We start from the raw sequence: 17,723 nt of genomic DNA, 5'->3' as shown, positions 1-17,723 counted from the left end.
GCACAGTCTAGTGATCGGTAACTATAAGCAAGCAGTTCTTCTTCCATTGCCAACCATATGCTTGTAAGTTTAATTTATTCCATCAGCGCTATTCCTAATTGGTGTCTGCACCTTTCTAAAGATCATGAACACCCTCGGCTGTGGAAGTTAATGCTTTGCACAGATATAAGTAGTAGATAACAAGAGTTAAATAGGAAGCAGTTCCTCACCTTGGGAATTTTCAACTTCGTAGACAGAAGTAAGTGCCTGTGCACAGGCTAATCTTTCGCCGTCCTTCAGTCCCTTGAAATACAATTTGTACTTCCCGTAAGGAAACGCGACGAATTTTTCTAGAGTGATTCTTCTTAGCATAAACCGGTGGATGTGGTAGACTCCCTGTAAACAGAGGAAACGGTATAATTACACGAAGTATATTTTTTCTCTGAATTAAAAAGTTCCAGAAATGATGAACGTCGATTTCGGAATATTTACTTATTCTCTGATCTATATCTTTTTTCATGCCCCTTCGCTCACTTCTCGTATGGGATAAATGTTTTTTGGTTAACATATATTGGCATACATAAATTAAGGGAGTAACACATTTCTTCGAATTCACACTCTTATGGTTTACTTGGCAATGGGTGAAGATTCTGACAGTCAGGAAAACAGAAATCTCGAAGCATTCGCATACACATTATAAAAATGTGTGTGTGTTTTCCACATCTCCTCCTAAACCAATGGACCGATTTGAACGAAACTTGTGTGCACATATCCCTTACTGTCAAGCAGCAATCGCTGAGGAGGTAAGAACCACCCACCTACCATATTTCAGGAGATAAACACTGAGACTCGTGAAAATTCCGCAGTTTTTCACGAATCTCAGTGCTTATGTCATGCATTGCACGACTTCGAAATTTATTGCTTTTTTGCTACTAATTCTGCTCGCAACATATTTTGCAGACAGTGTCCACATACGCCGCCGAATGTACCCTGCACGAATATATCATTGTACGACGTATACATTGAGGTTGTAAAAGTCATGGGATACGTGCTAATATCGTGTCGCACCTCCTTTCGCCCCGTGTAGTGTAGCAACTCGACGTGGCATGGAGTCAACAAGTCGCTGGAAGTCTCTTGTAGATATTGCCACAGCATTGCCGGTGCTGGACTTGGTGGATTAACTAATCTCTCTATTACGTCCCATAAATGTTCGATGGGATTCATGTCGGACGATCTGGGTAGCTAAATGATTCACTTCAAATGTCCTGAACGTTTTTCAAACCAGTCATGAATAACTATGGACCGGTGACATGACGCTGTTGTTCGGTAATATGAAGTCCATGGTCCTGCAAATGGTCTCCAAGTAAGTCAACGATCGGCTCAGTTGTATCAGAGGATCCAGTCCATTCCAAGTGAACATAGTCCACGCCATTATGGACCCATCATCAGCTCGCACAGTGACTTGTTGACGACATGGATCCATAGCTTCGTGTGGTCTGCCCCACACTCGAACCCAACCACCAGCTCTTATCAGCTGAAACTGGGAATCATCTGATCAGGCGACGGTTTTCCAGTCGTCTAGGATCCAACCGATATGGTGACGAACCCAGGAGAGGCGCTGCAGGCGATGCCATGCTGTTAGCAAGGGCTCTCGCGTCGGTTGTCTGCTGCCATGGCCCACTCACTCCAAATTTCGCCGCGCTGCCCTAGCGGATAGATTCGTTGTTCGTCCCACATTTATTTCTACTGTTATTTCACGCAGTGAAGAGGAGCTGTTGAGTACCCACCACGGTCTCCAGACCTTACAACTCTTGACTTCTACCAATGGGGGAACTTAAAAAATGAAGTTTATGAACGAAGACAGCTACACTGAACGAGCTACGAGAAACCATCGAGGCGTCTTGCGCGACTATCACACCGGAAACACTGACGGCCGTAATTCGGTCAAAAGCTCAGTGGCATCGACTTTTTTGGCTGCTAATGAGGGTCACGTTGAACACATAAAATAACATTACCCCTTGCAAGAATTGTAACGACATGTCATATTGTTTCATTGGTACTGACTATTTTCCTGGACCCCTCTGCACATGCAAATACGTCCAGAGTATATATGCAGACAATTTTGTTGTAGCTACTGCGTAGGATGCACATGAGGCTGTGATGATGTTACTTATGTTGCAAATATTGTGATAATGAGGTGGTACATCACATTTAAAGGTGAATATTGCACCAGGTTCATCGCAGCAATCGCTGTGTGCGGGGAGGAGGAAAGGAAAGAAAAAGTGCTTGTAATACAAGTGATCGGTCCAACAAAGCTAAATTCTTTCAGGAAGGTATACCTAAGGGTTAGGAAGTTCGTAAAATTTGTGATATTTGAAATGTAATGTTTACAGTGGGTAAAAGGAAACGTCATGCAAAAACTGATCTTTGGCAGCATGCAGTGGCACTCGGCGGTGCGTTATTCCAACTGGGGAAGCTGTTGTAAATGACGTACTGGTGGAAGGCTCATCCGACGAGCCAACAGCGACCAACGTCTTTAAGACTCAGTTCGAACCACTAGGAAGCGTAGCACTGTGGAATGGAGTCAGACCATAATCAGCATTATAGTATGGGAAATAAGCGAAACTGCCGTAGTGGGCACTGGTAGTAGTTAAGAATCAGCTTAATTTTATGGATGAATTTCCTAGGAAAACGTGAGGTAAACTTCTGCTGTAAAAGCAGAGTACCGACGTATGTATCAAGACAGCGAGTTAAGAAGTTACCAAACAAACAGGCATAAGAGATAAATTGAATAGGACGATATGTTGTTCAGGATGATTTTGTAGGGGAATGTCTGAAGGGGAAAGAACTTTGCACTACTGTTTTATTAGTTTGTTCCACATAATTAGGATATGGTGATTCATTGTAGAGACTGGAAAACGAGGGGCTTCAGTGAGTCAGTAGTAATTCAAGAAAGGTGCATTACTGCGGAACAGATGCAATACTGTCATGATCAACGTCACGAAGTTGCAGTGGCATTTGTCTCAGTGGTTCTAACTCTGCTTAGTACAGGAAACACACACACACAAACTCACAGTGCTGCAGGTGTCACTTGATACGGTCAGCCTTAGAAAATAACGATTAGTAGGTAAACAGCCAATGACCTTGTGATTCGTATAAGAAAAATCAAAAAGTGTTGTATATGTATTTCAAACTGTGAGATGTGTTGTCAAGATTTTCTTGAAGAGCTATTGTTAATCTACGATCCAGTGGAGTATATCATCGAACGAAGGAGGCACGTTGCTCCTGATGTAGTAGCTGATCCCTGTGACCAACTTCACAGGAGATGCCACAGAAGTCATGACATATGAAACCCTGGCATCAAGGGTTCGGTAGGTGTTCTTGCGAAAGAAACCTTATTTGAGTTATTACAGGCTTATCATCAAGGGCATATGAAAAGAGAATCTCCTACACCACTTAGCACAGCCACAGCTGTGAAATTGCAGACACAAAGGAAACACTGGAGTCATAACGTCATAACTGACCTATAACCACACAAGGCGCCTTGGTTCTGTTATAGCTTGTAAGAGAGGTGTGGCACACTTCAGAAACATTAGTGGACCAAAGTCATACAGTTGTTTATTACTGTACACATGTAGTTTTCAGTCACTGGCAGCAGCCAGCTACGAGGGGAGTTCTATGGCAACCTAAGACTGGAAGTGGCTCAAGACGATTCCATCGCTAGGCGCTGACTTCACTAGCCATGGGTCTGCTATCCACACTAAGTCCAACTGCTGCAGACTTGCCGCCTTCCAGCTGGTGGGCTACCTTATGACTAACTGTCATTTGCTACTTGCCACCTCCATTTGGGGGACCATGGTTCATGCACTGAGCACCTAGCCTCATAGCTGCTATCGTCTATGCAAACAGAATTCACTGTGTTTGGTCGCCATATGCGGCGAACTCTGTTGCTGATCGACTCCCTGTGCTGGCACACATCACCACTGTGAGCCGCTGCTGCCTCCATCTGGCACAGGTGCTACTCCAGCTGCCGCTACCCGCCCTACTTGGTTCCTGAGTCAGCGCCACGTGTGTAGAGTGCTGGCCAAGCCGCCTGCTGTCCATGGGGCAGCTGGTGCTAGCCATCCCAGAGGGCCGCTTGCTGACCCAAGCACGTCGTCCGACCTGCGCCTTTGGGGCGTTGTCCACCACCTGGCACCACAACTGATGCATTCTGGCTACAGTGGAATATTATCTGTAAACACAGTCTACATGATGACACGTCGACCATCTCCTGGTGCTAACCCACCAAGCCGCTTGCAACCGCGCCGAGGATGGTGAACTGCAGCCTTTCCTGACCACTAGTAGCCTTGCTCCAAACCCGCCACAGTGGTCCACAACTTAATTCAGTGAAAAGGTATCAGGGCTAGATGAGATATCAGTAAGTTTCTACAGAGATTATGTGAAAGAACTATATACTCTTCTAGCAGCAGTTTATCTTAGGTCGCTGGAACACCGAAGTGTGCCTGGTGCCTGGAAAAAAGCGCAGGCTAGTCCCGTTTTCAGGAATTCCAGGGAAATGAGATAGGACCATTGCTGTTTACAATGCATGTAAATCATCTAGCGGAATGTTTCGGTATCTCTTTAAGGTTGTCTGCAGATGATGCGATTGTCTGTCAGAAGATAGCAACGCCAGAAAACAATAACGATTAGCAAAAGGAACTATAGAGGATTGATGACAGCTGTAGAGACTGGCAGTTGACTCGTAGCGTAAATAAATGTAACATATTGCGCATAAGCAAAAAATCCGCTACGAAACAATTGCGCTCATAACCATTTTACTGCCATATTATGATGTCCTTTGCGTCTCCATTTCCCGCAATCCGTTGCTTCCTTCTTAGTGTTGCTGTGTCTGCTGCCGTCCATCACATCATCCAAGATCTGAAATCTCTTCCTCCCTTGTCTCCTCTTTCAATTCACATACTCTCATAAGACCGTTTTCATAAGCCCCCTCATTCTTTTTTAATATATGTCCAATGTAGTTTCGTTTCCTTCTTTTTATTACATCCACTCCTCTCAGTACCCCTTCATTTTTCACTCCATCCGTCCAACTTACTATTTCCATCTTCCGCCATGTCCACATCTCAAAAGCCTCCAGCCTCGCTCTTCTTTCTTCCTCACTGGCCACGCTTCAGCATTATACAAAAGGTAACTCCATACAAAACATTTTATTAGCATTTTCCACAAATCATTGTCCACATTGCTGTAGAAAATTCTCCTTTTCTTATAAAACGTCTCTTTCGTCATTTCTTTCCTTGTTTTAATTTCTGTGTTGCTCATCCAGTCGCTTTCTATCCAGCTTCCCAGGTATTTAAGCCTTTGCACATGTTCTAATACTTCTCCATTCAGTATTATCTTCACCTTTTTATTTCCTCCTAGTGCCATTACTTTTTTTTCCTTTCCTTTAGCTTCAGAGGTATCCAGTATAATCTGTAACTGTTGTTTATCTGTTGCTAGGAAGACCATATCGTCTGCAAACCTCAAACACCATATTGTTCTTCCTCCAATTATTTCCCCCTAGTCGTCTGGTGGGCAATAGTTAATCATATTTTCTAAGTACAGACTGAAAAGTGTAGGAGACAGACAGCAGCCTTGTCTTACTCCTTTTCCTAGTTCTATCCAGTTGGAACGTTCTTCTCTCACTTTTAGTGACACCTTTCGATGTAAATATAATGATATCATGAGGCGTCTGGTTTTCCATATCACTCTATTTTCCCTAATTATAGTTGCAAGCTTATGAGTCTGTCCCAAACCTCACTGTCCAAGGTCTTTTCCAAGTCTATATAACACATATAGGTGATAAAATAAAAGACGGAAATATATCAGAATGCTGCTATAATTGTTAACTGCTAGACATTTTACATTAGCAGTAGGCCTACATCGGCATTAATGCCGTCTTCAGGCTCTCTGCAACCAAATACGCCTTGTTAAAAGTTGTAACATTGTAATTAATAACAATTTTGTTTTATTGTCTGCTAGTACTTACTTCCATATTGCATGGTGACGTTGTCGCTGTCCTATAATCTTACTGTTGAATAAGTCGTTTCTAACTGCAGATAATTTTTGAAATATTCATCTTAATCTCTGTTAATTTCTGTTGTTTGGAGATATAAGCTTATCACTCGGATATACTATTGTGGATTTGTTTTGCTGCGATTGACAGCTAATCCAGCGATGCTTTATGGTACCACACTATGGGGTACTTCCTGCGCATGATATGCATAAAACCATACAGCATCTCTGGATTAGCTGTCAGTCGTAGCTGTCAAACCAACAACAGTATGACCTGACTTAACATCTGCGAATAATAGCAATTAATAGAGATTAAGATAAATATTTAAAAACTTGGCTGCATTTGGAAACGACCTATGCAACAGTAAGATTATAAGACAGCGACAGCGCCATGATGCAGTGTGGAAGTAAATACTTGCACACAGTGAAACAAAACTGTTATTAGTTATAATCTCACAACTTATAACAAAGCCTATTTGGTTGCAAGTGCCTGAAGATGGCGATAATGCCGAAATAGGCTTATTGCTAATGTAAAATGTCTAGCAATTAACAATTATAGCAGCATTCTGATATATTACCGTCTTTCATTTTATTATGCCAGTACATCTGCCATTCTGAGGACCAAGAGAAAATAAAAGCATATATATATATATATATATATATATATATATATATATATATATATATATATATATATATCTTCCGCTTTCAGTAAACCGCTCACCCAAAACTCGCATGAATCCTTTTGTATTCCTTGCGCCTGTATTCTATCTACAAACAAACTGTTCTTTTGGTAGATTCTCCTCCATCAGCTCTTCCAGTCATTTATTAATGATTCTTAACATAGCTTTGGGAGAATGTGAAATAAGGCTAACATTTGTCCTGTGCTCACTGCACCTCTTGGTTCCTTATTTCTTTGGTACTGGAATCATTACTGTTGACAGAAAGTTTTCTGACCATTCACCACTGCCATATATTTTGTTACGTAACCTCGCTATATATGTTGGTCCTCCTTGGTTAAAGTATTTTAGTATTTTTCCTGGTACTGTAACCATATCTACTACTTCCCATTTCTTTGCTGTTATTGCATTCATTACTTTTTCTCTATGATTGTTGGTTCCTTCTCGTCGTCATTTACGCTGTTCGCGGGGTGAAGTTCACACTTGTTGATTTGCAGTCTGTATCATATAGCTCCTTTAAATAGTCTTAACCTCCCTGAAGGACGTCCTCACGATATTTGTACACTAAATTTTCATCTTTGCTGAGAATTTCCATAAAAGTACCTCTTGGTCTGTTTTGATCCTATGTAGTAGTGTTTACTCTGTTGTACAGTAAATCGTGTTTTCCCCTCTCTCCAGTTCTTCAGTTGATTCGCACTCCTCTTTTAGCCATTTTTCCCTGGCCTGTTCTGTTTCTCTGTGCAATGCGTTATTCAGTCTTCTGTACAGTTTTCTTGCATCTTCATTGTTTTTGTTTTTTAATTTCCTTCTCTCCTCCATCTTCTAAATTATTTCCTGTGTGACTCAAGACTTTTTAACCCTTTTCCAGTTTACATATCCCATACTTTTCTGTCCCCTTTGTAAGATTCCGCCTTTCAACATATTCTAATACTCGTTGACACTTTCAGATGGTCCTTTGTCTAGTAATGTGTGAATGAGTTCAAGTGAGAGCATTTCCAGAATTCTTTCTCTCCTGGATCTTATCTTCTCTAGGTTCCACTGCTTCACCATGGCAGCTATCTTCAGCTTTTTTTAAAATTTTTATTTCTATGCCTGCCATAAGTAAATCATTGTCGCTAATAATATCTGCACCTGGTAAAGTGTGCATCTTTTTGGTTCCATTTCTACACCTTCCTTTCACAAGTCGAAAATCGATTTGGTTTCTATATTTATCCCCTGGACATTTCCAAGTGTAGATCCTCCTATTGTGATGCTTGAACTACTAGCTGTCTTTCCCTGTAGAAGTCAATAAGCCGTTCACCTCTGTGATTCCTACTTCCAAAACCATGACTGCCTACTGTGGTTTCCTACTTCTCATCTCCCACAATGACTTTCCAATTGCTCATTACTATTTTGCTGCATTCTTGATTCTCATCCATTACTTTCTCTATGGGGCTAATTGTTTCCTTTATGGGTTGCTCATCATGTTCTGAGGTTGTTATATGCATGCGAATAATTAATATAACTTTTTTTTACTCCTTTCAGCCTTCACCAGTAACCCTGTCACTTGCATAATCTACATTTTCCATACACTTAGCCCGTTCCTGCGTCATCATCACCCCTACTCTATTTCTTCTTTTTATTTGTCCTCCTGAGTAGTATACAGGGTGTGCCCCAAAAGTTCCCAGAATGATTTTTGGTAGTTGGCAACTCTGGCTGATGGGGTGGAGCTTTGGGCAGAGAAGTTGGTAGGAGATCGAAACTAGACCGGCATCAGTGCCTGCGGGCAGTTGTTAAGGCAGAGTCACGCTCTGTGCAGAGGTATCTACTGCACACTCGTCGAGGAAACAAGGGACTAGTTTTTGGAGCGGCGTTATGCAATCAAGTTCTGTGTGAAATTGGGAAAAAACGGGTAGGAGACGCTCGAAATGTTTCAGGGAGCCTGCAGTGACAGGCCGATGAAACAAAGCCAAAACTTCATGTTCTGGGAAGGTTGGCAGCCCGTCAACGGCGTTGACCGCTCGGGACGCCCGTCGACATCACAAACGGACCACTCGGTGCAAAAAGTGAGTCAAGTTGTGGACAAGGACAGACGATTAAGTGTTCAGATGATTGCAGAGGAGTGTGGAATACCCGAAACAATCGTTCACCGCATTTTAATTGAGGAACCTCAAATGAGGAGAGTCTGTGCGAAAATGGTGCGTAAAGTCCTGGCGAATGATACGAAGGAGCAGAGTTTGTTGAAGTGCCAGGAATTGTGTGAACGCTATGAAACGGACCCAGAATATTTGGACAGAGTGATCGCAGTGGACAAGACGTCGATTTTTGAGTATGATCCCGAATCAAAGTGTCAGCGCAGTGGGTCGCACACCAAAGAGTTTCCTCACCCAAAAAAAGCAGGGGTGATGAAATTGCGAATCAAGGCAATGCTCATCGCGTTTTTTTGGCAGAAAAGATGTGGTTCACAGTGAATTTGTACCACAAGGACGAATAGTCGCCGGCCGCGGTGGCCGAGTGGACGGTCGCAGGTTCGAATCCTGCCTCGGGCATGGATGTGTGTGATGTCCTTAGTTAGGTTTAAGTAGTTCAAAGTTCTAGGGGACTGATGACCTCAGAAGTTGAGTCCCATAGTGCTCAGAGCCATTTGAACCATTTTGACAAATAGTCAACAAGCAGTTTTACTGTGAAATGCTCAAACGGTTGTGTAACAGGATTCGACGCATCCGAATAGAAATTTGCGACAATTGGCACGTGCACCATGACAATGCATCAGGCTACACCGCGCTCATTGTTTCCGAGTTGCTGGCCAAAATGGGTGTGGCATCACTGCCCCTGCCGCCTTAAAACCCCAATCTGGTACCAACGGACTTCTTTTTGTTCCCAAGGATCAAAAGAACCATGATAGAAACTCGGCATGGGCCGCTGGAAGCGGCAAAAGTAGCTTCGACCACCAAACTAAGGGAGATTCTGATTGACGGCTTCCAGGGCGCCTTCAGTGGTTGGGTGAAGCGTTAGCAATAGCGCATCGAAGCAGGGGAAGAATAATTTGGAAAGTGCTGAACAGATTGTAAACTAATATTGAACAAATGATTTAAAAAACTCATTTTGGGAACTTTTGGGAAAGACCCTGTATTATGTATTCATGTAACTGCAATTTCCGCATCCATCGCATCTTACCTTAAACTCCTACAAAGTTCGTATTGTTCTATTCGCCCTCTCTCTTAAGGTTTTCTAGTTTTCCTGCTTGTCACAGTGTTCTGGTATCCAGGTACTAATCCTTGCTTTGATACTACGCCTTCTTTCAAGTTTTCATACCCGCTCCTCTGTAGATCCGAGTGGGAGATTACTTCGGATATTTATTTAACATGAGAGGAAGCGATATTCTAAATATAAAATGGACACTACTTCATAATGGGAAAATAATTTGCGGTGGTATTCTGTTGCCTCCCGCATATCTAGAGACCGTACAGACATCATCGGCAGCCGTTCGCTCCGAGTCAGACAACTACACTATTGATCAAATATTGCTGGAAATAGTAGAAACAGTAAAATATATAGGAGTATCTATCTAGAGCATCCTTAAGTGGAACGACAACTTAAAAGAAATAGTAGGAAAATCAGAGGCTCTACTGAGGTTCACGGGAACAAACTTAAGAAAATGTAATTCGTCTGCTAAAGAAGAGGGTTACAATGCAATTGTTTGACCGATTCTTGGGTATTGCTCATTAACCTGGGTCCCTTATCAAATAGGGCTGACAGAAGAGATGAAGAAGATGCAAGAAAGAGCGCCGCGTTTCGTCACAGGATCGTAGGGCCGTTTGAGAGCATTGCGGAAATACTCAAAAAGCTCTAGTGACAGAGGCTACAAGAGAGAAGTTGTGCTTCACGGCAAGTTTTACTATTGAAGTTTCCATAGAGTACATTCCCGGAAGCGTCGGCCAATATATTATTTTGTCTCACACACGTTTCGTGAAATGACCACAACGAGAAAATTCGAGAAGATAGATCTAACATGGAGGCTTCCCGACAATCGTTCTTTCAACGTGCAATTCGCGAATGGGACAGGGAAAGGAGGGGGGGGGGGGGCATGGATCAGCACCACGACTACATGCACCACCTACCACCAGGGGTGTTGCGGAGTACTGATGTAGATGTACAACTGCAGCAAACCATTTGTATCTTTAATGGGTCGCTATGAAACTTCATCTACATCTACGTGATTACTCTGCTATTCACAATAAAGTGCCTGGTAGAGGGTTCAATGAACCACCTTCATGCTGTCTCTCTACCGTTCCACTCTCGAACGGCACGCGGGAAAAACGAGCACTTAAATATTTCCGTGCGAGCCCTGATTTCTCTTGTTTTATCGTGATGATCATTTTTCCCTATGTAGTTGGGTGCCAACAGAATGTTTTCACAATCGGAGGAGGAATCTGGTGATTGAAATTTCATGAGAAGATCCCGTAGCAGCGAAAAACGCCTTTGTTTTAATGATTGCCACTCCAATTCACGTATCATGTCTGTGACACTATCTCCCCTATTTCGCGATAATACAAAACGAGCTGCCCTTCTTTGTACTTTTTCGATGTCATCCGTCAGTCCCACCTGATGCGGATCCCACACCGCACAGCAGTACTCCAGAATAGGGCGGACAAGCGTAGTGTAAGCAGTCTCTTTGGTAGACCTGTTGCACCTTCTAAGTGTTCTGCCAATGAATCGCAGTCTTTGGTTTGCTCTACCCACAATATTATCTATGTGATCGTTCCAATTTAGGTTATTTGTAATTGTAATCCCTAAGTATTTAGTTGAATTTACAGCCCTCAGATTTGTGTGACTTATCGCGTAATCGAAATTTAGCGGATTTCTTTTAGTACTCATGTGAATAACTTCTCACTTTTCTTTATTCAGGGTCAATTGGCACTTTTCGCACCATACAGATATCTTATCTAAATCATTTTGCAAGTCGTTTTGGTCATCTGATGACTTTACAAGACGGTAAATGACAGCATCATCTGCAAACAATCTAAGACGGCCACTCAGATTGTCCCCTACGTCGTTCATGTACATTAGGAACAATGGAGGGCCTATAACGCCGGAAATTACTTCTGTTTTACTCGATGACTTTCCGTTTATTACTACAAACTGTGACCTTTCTGACAGGAAATCACGAATCCAGTCGCACAACTGAGGCGATACTATTTAAGCACGCAGTTCGGTTAGAATACGCTTGTGAGGAACGGTGTCGAAAGCCTTCTGGAAATCTAAAAATATGGAACCAATTTGACATCCCCTGTCGATAGCACTTATTACTTCATGAGTATAAAGAGCTAGTTGTGTTTCACAAGAACGATATTTTCTGAATCCGTGCAGACTATATGCCAATAAATTGTTTTCTTCGAGGTACTTCATAATGTTCGAATACAGTATATGTTCTAAAACCCTACTGTAAATCGACGTTAGTGATATAGGCCTGTAATTCAGCAGATTACTCCTACTACCCTTTTTGGGTATTGGTGTGACTTGAACAATTTTCCAGTCTTTAGATACGTATCTTACTGTGAGCGAGTGGTTGTATATAATTGCTAAATATGGAGCTATTTTATCAGCACACTCTGAGAGGAACCTGACTGGTATACAATCTGGGCCGTAGGCCTTGCCTTTATTAAGTGATTTAAGCTGCTTTGTTATACCGAGGATATCTACTTCTATATTTCTCATCTTGGCAGTTGTTCTTGATTGGAATTCAGGAATATTTACTTCGTCTTCTTTGGTGAAGGAGTTTCGGAAAAACGTTTTTAATAGCTCTGCTTTAGTGGCACTGTCATCAGTGACTTCACCGTTGTTATCGCGCAGTGAAGGTATTGATTGCGTCTTGCCAGAGGTGTGCTTTATGTGTGAACCTGACCTATCAGCGGTTAACAAATAGGTCAAGGATGAAAATGCGGAATATATCTGGTAATAATTTCAGAGGCATTGCAGACCATATGCCAAAAGCCTTGCCACAGTGGTAATACTAGTTCCCGTCAGATCACCGAAGTTAAGCGCTGTCGGGCTTCGCTAGCACTTGGATAGGTGACTGGTCTACTGACCGCTGATGGCGAGTGCGCTTGTGAGGAAAACTGAGTAACTACTTGATTAAGAAGTAGCGGCTCAGCTCACGAAAACTGACAACTGCCAGGAGAGGGAGCGGTGTGCTTAACACCTGCCCCTCTATATCCGCATCCAGTGGCGCCTATATCCTGAGGATGACGCGACGGTCGGTCAGCATCGCTGGGCCTTCCGAGTTGTGTTCGGACGGAGTTTTTGTTTTGTAGACCACATGTTAGACTCAGTGGTGCCTTGGAATATGGTGAAGATTAGGAAGGACTCACCACGGTTCAATAACAATATAATGAAGAAGCAGCTAGACTTAAAACGAAGACAAAGCCTTGCACACAAACAAAAATTAAAGAAATCAAAACAAGCATAAGGTTAACTGTAATCAACGTATTGGAAGCAAGATATTAAGCGGACACTAGACGGTCAATAACACTGTGGTTCAGACTGTTGACAAATACGCTGATGCTGTGATAATTGCTCTACTTTGTTGCAAGCAGAAACAAGTGAGGATGAAAAATTAGGTCAAGGAGGCTCAAAGTTCACTCACAAAAAATTGTTGAGAGATTTGAGATTGAATGAAAAGAAAAATGAAAGTTTACATAACTTTTTATGATGGCGCAACATGTGGTCCTTTACTGGAAATGGCTGTCAGAATACAAAGGCTCTTGCCACTCCCCCGCCCCCTTCCCCCTCTGAATCTGGAGTAAGGTGTTTTTATTCATCACAAAAATTTTATATAATTCTAGAAGTGATTTCGCATGCTTTAGCTAAACCTCTCGTTTACACGAATGTAGCACTACCTGGCCTTACGAAAGAAGCTGTGTCTCCTGATATGTCCAGTGGTCAGGTGCAACAGCAGTTAACTGAACCTGTACTGAGTTTGCCAGTGAGGCGGCGTACCATCTTGCCGCCAAAGTTCGGTGGTTCAGCATTTTCCAACTGAGCAAAGGTCCATAGTTATCGCGCATCAAGATAAGAAGCGCCAGTTACTGTTGCTTTACCAAAAAAGAAAATCCTATAAACTTTCCACCGGAATACGACACAAAAAACATTCAATTTTGGGGAGTTTCGTTGCAATTGCACCATTCTGTTAGGGTTTCTTGACCTCCAGATGCGCACATTATGTGTGTTCACATTTCCACTTATGTGAGACGTCGATTCATCACTAAAGACGACACGATCCAAACTATCTTCATCATCATGCAACAACGTTTCCTTTGCAAAATTGGTATGTAAACCTGTCTGCAGGTTTTAGAGCTTGTAAAAACTGCAAACGATAAGGACGTGGTTGTAAGCGTCTGTTTAAAAGTCTGCATATAGACGTTACTGGAACTGGTAATTGACGGCTAGCTTTCCACACTTTTTGGGGCTACGAGTGGAAGACTCTCTCACTCGTTCAGCGTATTCTTCAGTCACTCTTGAGTGTACTGTACTCTGATCTTTGAAAAGACAGCCAGTTTTTTTCAAATTGATGATACTGTCTATAGATGCCATTATCACTTAGAGGGTTGCAATGGAACTTAATAGGGAAAACACGTGCACTGGACCAACAGATTCAGTCCTTGCAAACTGTAAACCACAAAAATCTTTCTGTTCAGTAACTGCCATCTTTGTTGCTAGCGCTTTCTGACGGAAGACACAGGAACAGTGCATGGACATGCACGCAGAAGACAATTAAAACTGTTTGAGTATCTCTGTCATTTGATGCGTTGGTTATGAACTGGATTTAATAAATGCTACGAAGCATTGAAACCCCGCTATTGAAACACCCAGTATTCCTGGACATAGCAATGTATTTCAAAAGGTTTTTATGTTCTCAATACTACTGCGCAACGTCTAACATAACCCCCACATATTCCATGTTATTGAGCATCAAGAAATATTGCGCAATATTATTGATCATCAAGGGGACGATTTACCCACTGAATTGTCACAGAACGTTTTTATTATGCTTAAAATCAACCAGTGGAAGATGTCTGCCCAAATGCACCTTGGTAAAGGCGGATTACAAGCGGTAGACGACAAAATTAAGGCACAAATCTTAAATTATACCTTTCGACTGTGGCACGAATGCAAAAATGACACATATAAAAATAATTTAAAGTGAGGCACAGATGGGAGTCCACATTTCAATCTGTTCCATTCCAGTCTGATGCAACGTCATTCAAGAAATGCATCTTTTAAAATTTGAATTTAAAATTGAGCATATAATTAAAATCTCAGTGCAAAGGCTAAAGTAGCTCTGCATATGGCGCAAACTTCCAGTCATAGAGCAAAATAAACTCGTTATCCATAACTCAAAAATTATTTCTGGGCAGCAAATAAGGGACGTGATGATACTTTATGGCGGACAGAGCTGTTAGAAAGACTAATGATGAATTTAAAGCCCACAGTGCTACAGGTACAAAATCAGGGAAAGGATATGATGGTAATAATTGGGACACGCAAGTCACCGACATAGCATTTAACTAAAAGAGGTACACTTGGCCGTTGAGCGACATAAAATTATTATACTCGTAATAATTTAATTTAAAAAATAATTATAAAAAGTAGTGTGGTAAGCTAAGTTTTTCATTTATTTGTGTTTAAATACTTTTAGGCGCAGAATAGTAAGGGTGGAAATTAGAAAAATATTATCGAAACTCACATTGCTTCAGGCAAATTCAAGTCGTACCAGAAACAGTGGCGGAAGCAGGAAGCGCATTATGTCGCAAGTAGGTCAGGTCGATGGCACTGTCTACCAAGTAAGGAATAAGCATTTAGTGGTAAGGAGGACGGAAAACTGAACAAAGCAAGACAAGCATATTCGTTAGCTTGTAAGGCACATTGAAGTAAACTGTATCTATTTCATAAGAGCACATAGCGAGGGATCGACACAGCAGTTAACAGCCGGTTAAATGAATGTAGCAGAATGAGGAGGACACATTCGGTCATTATGCATATGAACCGAGCTTTGCGTCATGGCCTCTCGCAGGTCGCAAGACAGACGGACCTCTCATATGGTCCGATGTGCTGGAGAGTAAGCAGATGGCTGCTATTTCCCCTCAGTGTTCTCTGGCTGATGATAGTGGGCTTCTTTTGATCAATTGTCCTGGTGTTGTGCTCCTGTAGAAAGAAACCATGGCAGCAAGCAAGCTAGCGGTTAAATTAACTTCTTCTTCTTCGGGTTGTTGAAGTACTCGATGGCTGGCGTATCCTCAGGGGGAGGCTTCTTTCTTCTCAGCCGCCATTCCTCCTTCAACCAGTTTCCTGAAATACGGAAAATATGTACCCAGTTGTCAGGGTTGAATACAGGATTGGTATTTGTGATCCTAAGCTCCGTCTTCGGTATGACACCAACCGTGAGGTCGCGAACTTCGCCGACATCATGCGGTTTATGGGGAAGAGGAGGTTTAGGAATGTCCGGAGGGGTAAAAGGAAATGGGTTGTTTAGGCGTGGGTACGTCCCGTCTCGAAATGACACGGATGTCTTCTTTAGCACAGCCTGCACGCTGCGCTCGTTTGGGAGCGGCAGGCATTCGTGCAATTCTTCCTCCTGCTCTTCCTCATCGTGTGAGGTTGTCTCGGTGGGCGTCTCTTCGTCTTGCGTCTGCTGGTCAGTCTCTCCATCGAGAGGGGGAGCAGGCGTCTCCATAGCCTTACGCTAACTTCCTTTAAATACTCCAGTACTCCAGATTTTGTCACGAGTTGATCATTCGGACCGATGGCATTCGCAGCAATAGCCCTCGATCCCATGTTTACGATACTGTAGTGGATCTATCTCCTAGATGCTCCGGCACAGTCTATGAACTAGCCGAAGATGTACTCAAATTAATGGCCCCCACCAGGTGAACTTCACGCTGCTCATTGCACACCATCTACTGATGGAGAAACTGACTGTCTTCCGATAGTGCTGTCAATACCGGAGTGCAAGGTGGAAGGCAGCAACATTGCCTCTTGGAGTCTGCGTTCCTGTTTAACACCGAGAGACCTTTGGGTGCTGAAAGCTACCAGGGTTAGGGAGGAGATCAACCGACCATACGACTACCGACACCAGCTACATCGCGGATGGATCATCAAGGGTCATTATAGAATTCAGAGTGGGATCCGTGTTGGAGTGAACAGCCACCGTCCCGAACACCGCCAGGATTTCCGATATCACCTTCTGGGCCTGCAAACGCTGGGCTGACTCGGCGGAAGTCAGCTAGAACCCAACATGCAGTTGAATTAGCAACAGCCAAGAAGAAGGACGACTTGTAAACATTGAGAATAAAGAACTGAACTCTAATAATGTCTTATTGGCGTCGTTGGCGCTTAACAGCTTCCCAACAGCTAACCTGACTCCACGCAGAGGTGTCTCTGCTCGGCCCTTTGAAGTGCTTTCAGCAGTTCTTTTGAACTCAAGTTATGCAAAACAGCGTGCATCATGCAGCGTGTATCAACGAGCGGGTAGTTGCCGAAGAGTTTCAACCAGGAGGCAGAATAGTGGCACGCTGAACAGAGAGAGGTAAGCGCATTTTGTGATACCTGCCACAGCAGACCGTATGTGAGCCGTGCGTCGCTCGTGTTCCCGCCATCATGTATTTTACATCCTGTTTTTAACGTACTTCCACCTCACTACGTTGATTTAAATTACTACTGTCACTGAGTTGCTGCTTTGCCTGACCGTGACCAGCGGTAGCAAAAAATGGTTCAAATGGCTCTGAGCACCGTGGGACAACATCTGTCGTCACCAGTCCCCTAGGACTTAGAACTACTTAAAACCTAACTAACCTAAGGACATCACACACATCCATGCCCGAGGCAGGATTCGAACCTGCGACCGTAGCGCCAGCGGTAGCAGCGCATATCTATATATCCCCTCTCGTAGTATCTTTGCTTGACTGCTATTACTGCCCGATCGCTGTCTGTCGTAAGAGAGTTCGCGTCGGGAGTTCGGGATGCCAGTCAGTTGGA

The 17,723-nt window shown here is 43.0% G+C and overlaps 1 protein-coding gene across 3 annotated transcripts in view; it reads right to left on the bottom strand.

The window, feature by feature from the left end:
- The window catches only part of LOC126455578 (uncharacterized), a 213,670-nt gene that overhangs the window by 60,079 nt on the left and 135,868 nt on the right, over positions 1–17,723 (bottom strand). For all 3 annotated transcript variants that reach the window (XM_050091334.1, XM_050091335.1, XM_050091333.1), the window contains exon 4: positions 210–375. In XM_050091334.1, coding sequence (XP_049947291.1) covers positions 210–375 — 166 coding nt within the window. The remainder of the gene's footprint in view (positions 1–209; positions 376–17,723) is intronic.

The sequence above is a fragment of the Schistocerca serialis genome, chromosome 2, assembly GCF_023864345.2.
Source record: "Schistocerca serialis cubense isolate TAMUIC-IGC-003099 chromosome 2, iqSchSeri2.2, whole genome shotgun sequence".
Classification (NCBI taxonomy): Eukaryota; Metazoa; Arthropoda; class Insecta; order Orthoptera; family Acrididae; genus Schistocerca; species Schistocerca serialis.
Note: the sequence above shows the minus strand (reverse complement) of the source record. Positions and strands in the feature narration are given on the sequence as shown.